Genomic DNA, 14,033 nt, shown 5'->3' with positions numbered 1-14,033 from the left:
CCAAACAGTACACCCTACCAATAACCCCCAAAAGAAACTAGAAACACAAGTAAAGATTAGTAACTCGAGCAGTTACAAAACAAAATATCTTGTTTGCAACTCATCAGCCAAAGTAAGACTGTCTTATTACCCCGTAAGATTTTAAGTTTCTTGAGGGTAGGGTTTGGGTCATTCATTCATTCATTCATCTGTTTGAATGTGATCTCCTAAAAATATTTAGGATTGTGCTCTATGTTCTGTTTTCAATTTCTGCTTTTGGAATTGACATCCTGAAATTTTACATTGAGTCCCTGTGTGCTGAATCCTATTTCAAGAGAAATGAGAATAGAAACTTCCAGCTATTTTCAATACTTGTATATTGAGACTCAGATCATTCAATGTGAAGATGTTGGGAGTGCTGGTATGTGACATTTATTGTAAATAAGTCAGGTAGCTCAAGCTTACATTGGTTAAATTGAACAATTCAGTACTCAGAGTACTTTTTTATTTTTTCCAACTGCAAAGAATTCATGTTCCCCACTAGAAAAAAATTCATGTTCCCCCACTTTGACATAAACATTCACCCTTATATTAAGCATAAAAGGCTTTTTCTTATTATAAACAGAAGAAATTTCCATATACCCTTTGTAAAATGTTATATATAAATGTTAGGCTTGGACACAGCGAACTTAATCAAAATCCCATGTTGCTTCAGGGTAGTTATATGTGAAATGCAATTTCCATTGTATTGAAACCTCCATCCTGTAAATATTTATCTATTTTCAAAATTGCCTACATATTTGAAAAGTTTAATTGGTTTATACTCAAGGCACTAGAGAAAGGAAAATTTGCTTTCATAAGACATTTACATGTATTTATTCTGTCCACGTAGAGTACTTCTTTCGAGTGATCATGAAATTTAATGTGAAGTGAAAACATCCCAGCTTTGGTTATAATAACCGAATTAGAAGAAAAGTAATCAATAATCAATAAATCAGTCATTTTGATCACTGTACCTTTTTTCTCTGATTTATCGGAAACTTTTCCTCCAATTGGAGAGTAAGTAGTATCCACGGATTCGGTCCCTCTGTTCCCTTTGCTAACTCCATTTTCATAGAGCTGTCCTTCAACTGGTTGCAACTGCCAAGTCAGGCCGAACAAATGTACTGCTGCAAGAAAACAAGCCATACATGAACTTATTCCAGACTTGCTGAGGAAGTCTCCAAACCAGCTGTCTCTTTCCACCTAAAAATGCCATGACCAGTTTTCTTTTAGTTGGGCCAAGCAGCTTTGAGTTTATACCTGTATCATACATGAGCTACCCTTATAAATAGCTATTGTTAAAATGTTGAGGCTCTAGCTATCCCAGTGATAGACACTGGGACATTAGTGAAGCAACCACAATGGGATTAGATGCTGGTCTTCAACACTGTTATCCCTTCTCATTTCCCTTGGTCATGGAACTCTACTTTGTATATGGAAACTGCAGAGTGATGGTGGACAGGCAATTATGAGAACATGGTAGGCCTTCCCTAAGCCAGTTTCCCGAGTGCCTGGTATGCATAAGGTCCCATGATAGCTACTGCAGATGTTAAAATATAGATGCCTATTAGGGTAGGAGTTGGAAGAATACAAGTGTAAAATTACTATAATGCAGCATAACTGACACAGTACAGGCTCAATTGTTACCAGATTAAAAAATACCTGTGTTGATCAGAGTGTAGTGGGCACTCTCATATACTCTTCATGAGAGTATTAAAAAAAACACCCACCCTAGTGGAAGGTAACATAGCATCATTTATCCAAAAAACCTTAAAATTTGGCTTACCCTTTTAGCCTACAATTCCATTTCTATGAGTTAATTATGAATGTGTACAAACTAAAAAGCTATCTTTGTAACACTTAAAAACTAGTAGAAAGTTATGATGAGTCTAAATATTCATCAGAAGGAAATTAATGAAATAACTGGTATTACAAATAGTACAAGGTTACACTGCTATTAAATCATGTTACAGAAGATTATGAACTGGCATGGGAATAATTATGATGCATCAAATGAAAAACATCAGGCTACTAAACAGTATGAATAGAATGATCTATAATATGTGTGTGTGTGTGTGTAGATGTGTTGATGTCTGGGGAGAGAGAGGGCTAGGAGGATATATAGCAACATGTTCACAACATGGAGGTTATGGAGGATTTTCATTTCCTTCTTTAGGATTTATGTATTGTTGATACTTTTTACAATGAAAATGGGCTGTGTTTGCCATCTGGGGGAAGAGAATTTTTGTTTTAAAAGAAATTGTTTATTCTCTAGTTTCAAATAAAATGCCTTACAAAATATTTTTTTTTTAATTTTTTATTTTTTATAAACATATATTTTTATCCCCAGGGGTACAGGTCTGTGAATCACCAGGTTTACACACTTCACAGCCTTACAAAATATTTTTAAGAAGAAAAGAAGTGGTTTATTTTTCAATTGCTGTGGCTAAAACTTTCCGTTCTATATGTTAAATAACAGTGGTGAGAGTGGACATCCCTGTCTTGTTCCTGACTGTAGGGGAAAAGCTGTTTCTCCTCACTGAGGATGATGTTAGGTGTGGGTCTCCATATATGGCCTTTATTATGTTGAGGTACGTTCCCTCTAAATCTACTTTGCTGAGTGTTTTTATTATGAATGGATGTTGTACTTAGTCTGATGATTTTTCTGTATCTATTACATTGGGCATATGGTTCTTATCCTTTTATTAATGTGGTGTATCACATTGATTGATTTGTGAATACTGAACCACCCTTGCAACCCAGGAATAAAATACCACCTCACACCTGTCAGCATGGCTAAAATCAACAACACAAGAGATAATAGGTGTTGGTGAGGAGGTGGAGAAAGAGGAATCCTCTTACGCTGTTGGTGGGAAAGCAAACTGGGGAAGCCACTTTGGAAAACAGTATGGAGTTTCCTCAATAAGTTAAAAATAGAACCCTACAATCTAGCAATTGCAGTACTGGGTTATTTACCCAAAGAATACAAAAACATTAATTCAAAGGGATACATGCAACCCCATGTTTAAAACAGAATTATCGACAATAACCAAATTATGGAAATAGCCCAAGTATCCATCGACTGATGAATGGATAAAGGAGATGTGAGATATATATACATGGTGAAATATTACTCAGCCATAAAAAAGAATGAAATCTTGCCATTCGCAAAGATATGGACAGAGCTAGAGGGTATAATGCTGAGCAAATAAGTCAGAGAAAGCCCAATACCATATGATTTCACACATACGTGGAATTTAAGAAATAAAACAAATGAGCGAAGGGGAAAAAAGAGAGGAAGGCAAACCAAGAAACAGACTCTAAATTCTAGAGAACACATATTTGAAAAACTTAATTGTTTTATACTCAAGGTATAGACTCTCTGATGATTACCAGAGAGGAGGTGGTGGTGGTCATGGAGTGGGTCAGACAGGTAATGGGGATTAAGGAGGGCACTTGTGATGATTACGGACTGTTGTATGGAAGTGTTGCATCACTAAATTGTACACCTGAAACTCATAATACACTGCATGTTAACTAACCAGTATTAAAATAAAAACTTAAAAAAAAGAAGTGGTTTAGGGGCGCCTGGGTGGCTCAGTGGCTTAAAGCCTTTGCCTTTGGCTCAGGTCATGATCTCAGGGTCCTGGGATCGAGCCCCGCATCGGGCTCTCTGCACCGCAGGGGAGCCTGCTTCCTCCTCTCTCTCTGCCTGCCTCTCTGCCTACTTGTGGTCTCTGTCTGTCAAATAAATAAATAAAATCCGTTTAAAAGAAGTGGTTTAAAGGAACAACAGATTAAAATTGGCTTGGCTGATCAGGGATGCTTTAACGAGGTAGGATTTGAGATGAACCTTGAAAAATGTGTAGGGCTCTGACAGGTGACAGCAATGGGTAGGGTGAGGGGGCAGTTTGAAGAAAATATGACATTGTAAAGCACAACATGCATTTGAGGCAAAGGAAATTGCTGGGGTTGGCTAGAGTATATTTACGCATAGATGGTAGTGGAAGTTAAGGCTCAAAGGGAGGATTAGGGCCATATCGTAGAGGACGCTGAATGCCACACTTAGATATTTGGATTCAATTTATTAGGCAGCAGGGAGGCATTGCTATTTTCTGAGCAAATGAGTGTTATGATCAGTTTTCTTTAGGAAGATTAATTTGATAGCAATGGGGAGCACTGATGGTTTCTAGGTAAAGAAATGATATCATCAGAGCACCCTTTGCAGAAAGATAAATCCAATACTAATGTGGAGAACAACGAATTGGAGGCCTAAGGATTTGGCAGGCACGCAAATTGGGATGGCATTGCAATAATCAAGGTGAGAAATAATGAGCGTCTCAATTAGGGCAGTGGCAGTGGGAGTGCAAAGAAAGCGATTCTTTAAGGAGAAATGGCATAAATGTCGTCTCAGGGTTTGGCAGCTAGTTGTGTTGTGTGTGTGTGTGTGTGTGTGTGTGTGTGTATGTGTGCACCTGTGTGCTCATGTACACATGTGAATATTCTGGGGGCAAGAATAGAAAAAAATGAGGGAAAAGGAGGAATCCAAGGTTTAGGTTTTGAGCCTGAGTAACTGAAAGCATGGGGCAGTGATTTAATAGAGTTAAGGGATTCTGCACTTAGCCCAACACTAGCTACAGATAACTGGTGCTGGAGATGGATTTGTTAAATGATGACTAGTTGAACTAGCTGTTGACTGATGACTACTTGGTTTGTGGCAGGGTGGGGTGCTGGGAGAAATATAATGAAATCATCTTTGGAGGTGCTGGGTTCCACCTGCCAATGGGCTATCCAGACAGTCATGTTTGACCCAGGAGCTTTGGAGGTTTGAAGTTCTGGTGAAGTATTAAGGTTAGAACAAGACTGTGGAATCATGTATGCACAGAGGCAACAGCTGACATTGTGAGAGTGAATGAGGTCACTGAGGGCAGATAATGTTGGAAGAAAACAGTAACTAGGACAGAAGCTCTGGAAATCCTTTTATCTGTTTTCTCATTGCAATTTTAAACATCAACCAAATCTTACCAAAAAGGGGTATCTGCTCTTGACCCACTAACCTTTTCCTTTATGTTCCTAGGCATAGTAAAAGGGGCTAATTTGTATGTCTAATACTCATATACAGTATATGGATTTGCAACTGAGAACAGGAAAGCTAGTCAGATAGCCTATTTAAAAATCTTTCATCCACTTTTTGTTGGAGCTAGAGATTTTTAACACCTACCTCCTAATTTATCCTTAAAACTTTTAAGCATTTAATTGCTTTCTATCCGTTTCTTTGAATTAAGGCCAGTGCTGCCTGATGAATTTCTCTTGCAATTACTGGAAACCCTTGAAACTCAAATGATAGTGGTACTGAGTCAGGTACAGTATGGCAAAAGATTCGAAGTATGGTTAGTTTAACATACTCCAATTAAAGAGGCTTATTATTTTTTTAAGAAAATTTTATCTACTCTGTTCCCCAATAATGTGAATATGACGGATGTTAGAAGCCATATTGAAAATGTGTTGGATTCCCTTGGTTCAGTTACTTTTGTGAAATTAGATTGGCCATAAGGAACAAAAGGCATAGTAGTTTTCATTTTAAAGTTCAAGGGGGATATTTTATACACTTTAAGTTAAGCCAGTTTCCTGAGGGCACTCAAAAATGACAGAAAAAATTCTCAGCCATGTGCTGAGAATCACTTCAAAATAATAAGGCAAGGATTAATTTTTCACCACAGAATGAATTAGGCTGCTTCCAACCAATCAAGACAGATAGAGAGGTGTGGGCACATTTAGTAGAACAACCTTTCAGGGCAGTGAAGCTTTATAATTTTTTGAGTTTACTTTGTCTTTTACAGGCAAGAAGCTATTTATAATGTATATTTGTATGAATACATAATGCAAGTTAACTTACTTGCTATAGACTATGGGTACCAAAGAAAAACCACATAGTCTTTCCTCTGTTGATTTGAGAAAGGAAGTCAAAACGTATGTGCAGGTAGACTAAGGTAACTACATAACTCCAGTCTTTGTGTTTTATTAGAAATAATGTTTTGTTCATATTAAGACCAATAAAATTAAATTATATTGACCTTTGGGACATACCCATACATCACTAGAAAGATACGGCAGTACTTTCTATGGGGATGTATTTATTAATTCATTCAACAAATATCTTCAAAGCATACCCTGGCACATTGGAAACGTTGGAAATACATGCAAAGGCAAAAAAAAAATATTTAACATCCAGGACACCATAGATACTGGCTGATCAATAGGGAATCGGAAATGAACAACCAATGCAGCTTCACAAGGACACATTGATGGCACATCAGCCTTGGATGCAGGATGAAGATAGAGAGTCTTCAGCTTCTAGTGGATCTCCAATCAGATCTATGCTATGTATTTATAGCCACATTTTGAGGCAAGCCTCCCAAACCCAAGTATAGACATTATAAACCAACTGTTAGAATTAAGGGTATAGCTGGTAATGAACAGACAGTATTAAATTATATTATAGATTGATTCAACAAATATTTTTTTGAGTGCCTACTTGCACCAGGCACCGTTTTTCTAAGTTTATAGCAGTGAATAAAATTTTTTACAAAATCTCTACCTTCCCAGAACTCATACGAGAGGGTGGTGGGTTTAGACATGTAGACAATGAATAAAAATATGCTATAATTAATATAATATAGCTGTGTGGAAACAAAGAAGGCTCAGAGGAGGTAATATTTGAACCAAGTTTTGAATGGAGTGAAGTCATATGAATATTTAGTTGAAGAACCTTCCAGGAGGAAGGAATAGCAATTACACAAAACCCTTAAGCTTTGTGTGGAATGTGTGAGGAACACTAAGGATCCCAGTATGAATGGAGCTCAGTCAGGAAGAAGGGTGGTAGGAAAACTTTTAAACTAAAGGACTGCACCCATGATTGTACTATCTCTGTGTTCTAACCAACTTCACAAACTGGCCACTCATAAACTTTATAAGTGAATAGAAAGTAATATAACTAAAATCACCCATACTGGAACATCCACCTCCAAATGAGCAATGCTGGTTATAGTAGGTCTAATTGAAGTACTCCTGGCCCCAAAGTCAAAGTTATTTTTCCTAAAGACATATATAAAAATATACATCCTCAGTGAGTAAAGATTGACATGACCCAGATCTCTCCAGGAATACCAGTACCGTATCACTGCACTTTACTGAAATTCAATGGCAAGAAAGAATGCATATGCTTATTCAAATATTCCAGGAATAATGTCTTTTCAGCTTATTCAGAATGGCAGTCCTTAATGCTCCTCTAACAAATATTCCTTAGAGTTGAGTCTTGTACATTTTATAATTATTATCCTTCTTGGTTTATCCAATTGCACAAAGCTACACTCTGAAATTATAAATGTATTACAAAGGTAACAAATGGAGTATCTCATCATGCCTGATCACCAAACTCAATCAAGCACCTTGGATCTCAAGGCAGGCTAACTTTGGGAGAATAAGCTCTTCTTAACTTGCACATTTCTCTAGGCTGAAAACTCCGAGTCTCTTTGCAGTTACTTCTCTGTACTCTCTGTTGGGACGTTGGTCTTTTTCTCTTAAGTAAGACTGATGGTCTCTATTAATATTTATAATTGATACTGCTTCTTCATTCCATTCCCCTTCAAAAGGCAAAAATATTCCCCTCTGGGAGACACCATAGGAATGCTTCAGAAGTAGAAGTAGGAAATCAGTGCTGAATGACCTAGGTCTGTACTGTCCAGCATGGTGGCCACTTGCACATGTGTCTGCCAAACATCTGAAATGTGGCTAGTCAGAATTGAAGACTTAATATAAAAGAAAAAATAGAATATATCCAATAAATAATTGTTATAGTAACTACATATGGAAATGACAATATTTTAGATATATATTAAATTAAATAAGAATTTTAATTAATCCCAACTTTTTTTCACATTTTGAATGTGGCTACTGTGAAATTTCAAATTACATATGTGGTTTGCTTTGTATTTGTATTGGCCAATGTTGACCTTGCCTATCTAGAACATTTCACAAAGAGATGGGATGTTTCTCTTTTAGGGTTAGGGACCTATCACGTTATATCGAAGCTATCCATTGATATGTCTACCTCATTATTATGAAAGCATTCAAAGGGAAGGGTCCATGTCTTTGTTTTTCTATCTCTGGTCCTAATCACGGTGCCTGGTAGTTAGGAGGTACTCTAATTACATACTTCTGTATGTGACTATAAAGTAGTAAAGGAGTTTTAGAAAACAATTTTGTGATATCAATCAAAATTTAAATTGGGAATATTCCTTGACCAAGCAATTCAACTTCCAGGAATCTACTAAAGAAATAATCACGGTTGTGTATGAAGGAGTATGTACAAGGGAATTCAACCTAACGTTGTTAACATAATGACTTTGTTAATATAGTTAAGAAAAAAAGAAAAAGAACCACCAATACATCCATCTCTGAGAAGGTGGTATATCCAAGCTATGAAATCTTATGTAAGAATTAAAAGGACTGATCTCAAGAGACTGTCAGATTGAAGGAGACATGATAATTAAATGCAATGTGGGATCCTAGATAGGATCCCGGAACAGGAAAAAAAAAAAAAAAAAAAAAAAAAAAAAAAGGAAAAACCAGTATTAAACTCTTGAGTTAATAGCATCACACCAATGTTAATCTCCTACTTTTAATAATTGTACTATGGTTATGCAAGATGTTAATACTGGCAGCTGAGTGACAGGTACACAGCAATTCAGAGCTACATCTGCTCACTTTTCTGTAAGTCTAAATTTATTTCAAAATAAAAAGCCTAAAAAGAAAAAAAGAACTGATTCAGTGGTGTGCTGTAGCAAGCTTATACTGGTTTATAAGAGCCAACTGTGCACATGTCTTCCCAATTCCACCTTCAATGACTTCATGTTGGTAGTTGAAATCACCCATGGTGGGTTTATGAACATTCCAGGAACCAGAAAACATTGCAAATCCTTTTTTTTTTTCCACAGAGAGCTTGTTGTCAAACATCAACACACCCCTGGTTGACCTACACGTACTGACATGAAAAGAGCTCTAGGTTTTGTATAAAAAAAACACTGTAGAACAATGCATATCTGATGATCCTGTTTAAGTTTAAAAAAAAGTATCTCTTTATATATAAATGCATACAGAGAGAACTGGAAGGATCATACCCCCAAACCGTTGATCTTTACAATGGGGAGCTGGGACTTCAACATTTTCATAGTAATTTTAGAATCTTTTACAATGATAACGTATTCATCATGTGTTATATAATAAAAAATACTAGGTGCTCAACAAACCTTCTTTTCCTTTTAAGATTTTATTTATTTGTTAGAGGGAGAGAGAGCAGCAGGCAGAGGGAGAAGCAGGGTCCCTGCTAAGCAGGGACCTTGGGATCATGACCTAAGCTGAATTGAAGGCAGACGCCTAATTGACTGAGCCACCCAGGTGCCCCCAACAAAACTTTTTAATTTTTCATTATTTTTTTTTAAAGATTTATTTATTTGTTTTAGAGAGGAGAGAGTGCATGGTGAGGAAGGGCAGAGGGAGAGGGAAAGAGAGAATCTCCAGGAGACTCTGAGCAGCCCCACTTGGGGCTTGATCTCAGGATGGTGAGATCACGACCTGAGCTGAAACCAAGAGTTGGACACTTTACCAACTGCACCATCCAGATGCCCCCCCTCAAACCTTTTTTTTTTTTTTAAGCTGAATGAATAGATGCATTGGTTTTTTCATTCTCTTGTATTATTATCTTCTGTCTAAAACAAAACTTTTTGGAACAATTTAAAGCAGAAGAGCAATTCAGCAATTAAATAAGGACAAGCCCAAACACATAAAACAGATAAAACAGAACTCTTGATTGAAAGAGATTGGGGTTCTAAAAGAGTTGCCCCCAAATTCCAAAGACATAATTTGAAATCTACTGGTCTCAAAAATTATCCTCAGAATATCTGAACAAGAAAAATGTGGGTGTTTGGAAGAACTCTCTTTTGGCAGTTAAATCTATTGTAATACCTCTAACAATGGGATTGTCAGGACATATGAAACCTGTCATGTTATTCTGTATCTTTTGGTATTTTGTGTCCACTCTCTTCTAGATAATACTAAAACCCACTTAATAACAAGATAAATTGGGATTTGATACTAAATACACAGGTAAACCTTGAAACTGCACTCTAAGTTTGCTTTCAAGGAATTCACCTTACATCTCAAAAGGTACACGTATTCAGCTAAGAAAGGTTTATTTGTTGCAAGAATTTTTTGGTGTTACCTTCTAATTCTACTAAATAACCTATTTAGAAAGTTTGAAATCTGTCTCACAAACAAAATCCTGCCCATAATAGATGATGTCATAAGTTTCAAATCCTGCCAAGATAAAAGTATGTGATATTTTTCAAGATAATTTGTTTTTCCTTTCTTTCAGCCATTCTTCCTCCACTGATTCCCTCACTTATCTTGCTTCATGTTCCTTCAGGCTAGGGAATGATACTGCTTTTGCACTTTACTTCCAAAGCTTGTCAGGCTATAGATCTACTTGTATGCTGAACAGTTCCCTTCCTGAAAAATATGCCAAGTACATTATCCAGATGGTGACCCCTGATGACTTCAGGCTTTCAAGTTAACTCCTAGGGGAAGCCATTTCAGCAGACCAATAGTTCAGTGGACATTATGTGATGCTAGATGCTTCTGTAATAAGGAACATCACTGCAGAAATAAATGCTACTTGAATTAAATGCAGTGACTGCTAATATTACAGAAACCAGGTTACCTTTCTATCTTAAAATAAATCCCATTTTCATTATATTGAACATCAAATTGGTATACGAGTGAACTATAGTCCTTTGATAAATTACCTTCAAATCTTGGTTTTATCCAGGTAATAACCAGATTACATGCAAGATGGAAAACCATTAGTTTTCAGAGAAGCATTTTTGAAGAACTAAATAAAATAAGCAATGCGTGTTTGTTTATGGTGGCTTCCATTTGCTTCAGCAAGTTTCATTCACGTTTTCTTTTTTTCCTAGGGTTATACATATACATTTTCGACTAAAAATATTATTTGTGCTTGTACTACCTCGTGGGCATAAGTAAAACATACGTAACTGTTCCTTTTCAAAGTAATTTGAATGGAGTCAGAATGGCTTTGAGATTCCTCTCAAACATTTTTGGAAGCCTGAAAAGCTGTTGTGTTGGGGCTGGGTAAAACTCCCTTTGAAAGAAAGGACTTCACTGATTTAAACAAAAGAAGTAAAAAAAAAAAAAAAGAAAGAAAGAAAGAAAGAAAAGAAAAAATCCCTCTTCCTTGATTCGGTTACAAACCACATTTTGCAAGCCTGCTATGGTGAAACAGTAAAATTCAATGCCAAATGAAGAAAAGATTGAGGTGGTAAACCAGAGGCACCAAGGACACCTTTCTTGCTGAGCCACATGTTTGAACCCCTACTTCTCCTTTTCTAAATGAAATGAATTATTCTGTATTGCAGCAGACATTATTTTTTTCCTTTTTGGACTTAGTACGGTTCTAGTTTTATATCTAGGCTAGTGGCTAGAGAAGATTCTATCAAAGTAATAAATCATTTTAATATCCTAGTTCTATATTATATTATCCTAAAACTTTCATTTACTATGTATTTTATATTTTCCATCCCCAGGCTGCAGCAATATTTATAAATAACACGTCTATTTGGGTACCTTATCACAGGTGTAATATATGATTTCCATTTGCAGTTGCATAACAGGCCCATCTGTGTATTCCTTATCAGACAGACACAATTATTTAGTGTTTTCATCTCAAGTCACAGCACCAATAAGTGCTTTCCATAACTCAAGTCTGTCTTACCTTTATATTATTATTTGCTTTGTGGAGTCAGGAGGAATCGGTGGCATAATGACGGGATAAATTTTTTCAAAAAGAATCATTTAATGAATAATGCAGCAAAAATATCCATCTGACCATGAATCAGCACTTTTTCATTCTTCTTTAAAATTTTCTTTTTCTTTCCATTTTACTTCATTTTCTGCTCAGCAAATTCTCCCTTGTACTATGGTCTAAATTAAAGCCTGTTACTTCATCATTACCGACGACTGGCTTGAGGGCGTATTTGTAATAATATGCAAATACGTATTTGTAATAATACTTCTTTATAAAGATCCAGACGAAACCAGTGAATATGGAGAATAAGAAACAGACCCATACCGAAGCTCTCTCCTCATCTTACTATTTGCTCTGGATGTATTTAAATTATAAAATGGAAATACATTCAATATTTATGTCATCAACCCATGAGAGTTGATGCTTTAAAACTCACTTTTTTGATTTTCATCATGTCATCAGAGACACAGATACACGGTATGTGTTCTTCTGCAAACTTTTAGATGTTGAGATTTTAATACTTGAGTTTGCATTACCTGATTATTCAGAGTTAGCATTAAAGAGCAGGGCTTGTATGAAGTTGGGGAGTCAGGAGATATAAATGGGAAGATGGAAGACAGATGAGTGGTAGAAAACTATAGCTGCCTTACACAATTTGATCAGATGGGGTAAAAAACAGAGAATAAAGTGCAGGAGATTATAATGACCCAGTTTGTTCTGGGTTTTCTGAGGTGGCACCAGGACAGCTGACTTCTGGACAAGTCACCAATGTTTGGGCTTGATTCATTACCAGGATCATCAAGGCTTCCTTTCCTTTCATGCAGTAATTATTTATCAGCTGATTACTATGTGTTACACACTGTCGTAGGTTCTGAGAATACAACAGTAATTGCTTGGTCAGAAAAAACCCTTGCTTCCCAGAGCTTACAGTCTATCTAAAGGGAGACAGTTGTCATGTGGTAGTTAAGGGCAAGGACTCTGGAGAGAAGGTACCTTGTTTCAAATCCCAGCTCTGCTACACTTGGGCAAATTACTTAATCCCTGTGTCTCAGTAGTCTCACCATTAAATTTGCATGATAATAGTCCATACATGTAAGGTACCCAGAAAAATGCCCGGCATGTAATAAATGCTCAGTAAGAGTTAGTCATTATTATTTTTACACCTGGTTAATTCTCCCCTCAAGCTAGCCTTTCCAAAACCTTTTTCTGGTGAGAGCAACATAGAGGGAACGAGGTTTCTAAGAGAATTTCAGTAGCCATCCTCACATAGCTTCATAGCGGAATAAAATGAAAACAGAAAAAAAAAATTCATGAAATTCCCTAATTCTAAACCCTGGACTTAATTTAGAGCAGACATTCTTCTCTCTCCTTTCCCCACCAACATTTCCCAAAGCTGCTCATTTCCTTCCCTCCATCATCATGATCACTGAGGTTTGGAAGATGTAGATTTTGGGCTCCCTTCGTGAAAGGTTTCCAGAAATGAGACCATCCTTCAGATTTGTAAAATTGTTATCACTCTACTTTAAGTAGAGTGTACTTTCTACAAAGATTAGCAGAAAATGGTTAGAGTATCATTTTATGGACCATAACTGAGTATTGTCATAGAGCTGTGTTTTGTATGAAATGGGTCCCAAGGAAATTTTCAGCTGAGTTACCCAGGGAAGTATGTATTCCCAGGTGATCGATCAACTCCAGTAAACTGATCTGTGAATGAGCTCTGTCTGGAACATAATAAAATCATGGTGAAAAAAAATAAATAAAAAAATAAAATCATGTTATGTTAGAGCTTAAAAAGACCACAGACTAGTAGTGTTTGGAAAAGAGGGAGGAGGTAAATTTACAGTGGAGAAACCTGACAAACACTACCTCAGCCACATGACCAAGGTTAATCTCATAAGTGACAGCATGTCCATGACAGCATGTCATGCACATGGTATCCCTGATATCATGTGATGGTAATGGTCCTTCTGCAGTCTTCTTCCATAACGCCCATCTCAACACGAGAATATCAGCACCACTGAAATCAAGGGCCAATCTGCAAAAAAGCTGACCAGTGCTACTCAAAACTGTTAAAGTCACTGAGGACAGAAAACTGTCACATTCCAGAGGAGGTAAGGGAAATATGACACTG

At 36.6% G+C, this 14,033-nt stretch overlaps 1 protein-coding gene across 3 annotated transcripts in view; it reads right to left on the bottom strand.

Annotated features, from left to right (window-relative positions):
- The window catches only part of TENM1 (teneurin transmembrane protein 1), an 805,114-nt gene that overhangs the window by 273,758 nt on the left and 517,323 nt on the right, over nucleotides 1-14,033 (bottom strand). For all 3 annotated transcript variants that reach the window (XM_059385607.1, XM_059385606.1, XM_059385608.1), the window contains exon 8: nucleotides 996-1,148. In XM_059385607.1, coding sequence (XP_059241590.1) covers nucleotides 996-1,148 — 153 coding nt within the window. The remainder of the gene's footprint in view (nucleotides 1-995; nucleotides 1,149-14,033) is intronic.

Source organism: Mustela nigripes, chromosome X (genome assembly GCF_022355385.1).
Source record: "Mustela nigripes isolate SB6536 chromosome X, MUSNIG.SB6536, whole genome shotgun sequence".
Lineage (NCBI taxonomy): Eukaryota > Metazoa > Chordata > Mammalia > Carnivora > Mustelidae > Mustela > Mustela nigripes.
This window is presented reverse-complemented; position numbering and strand designations above follow the sequence as displayed.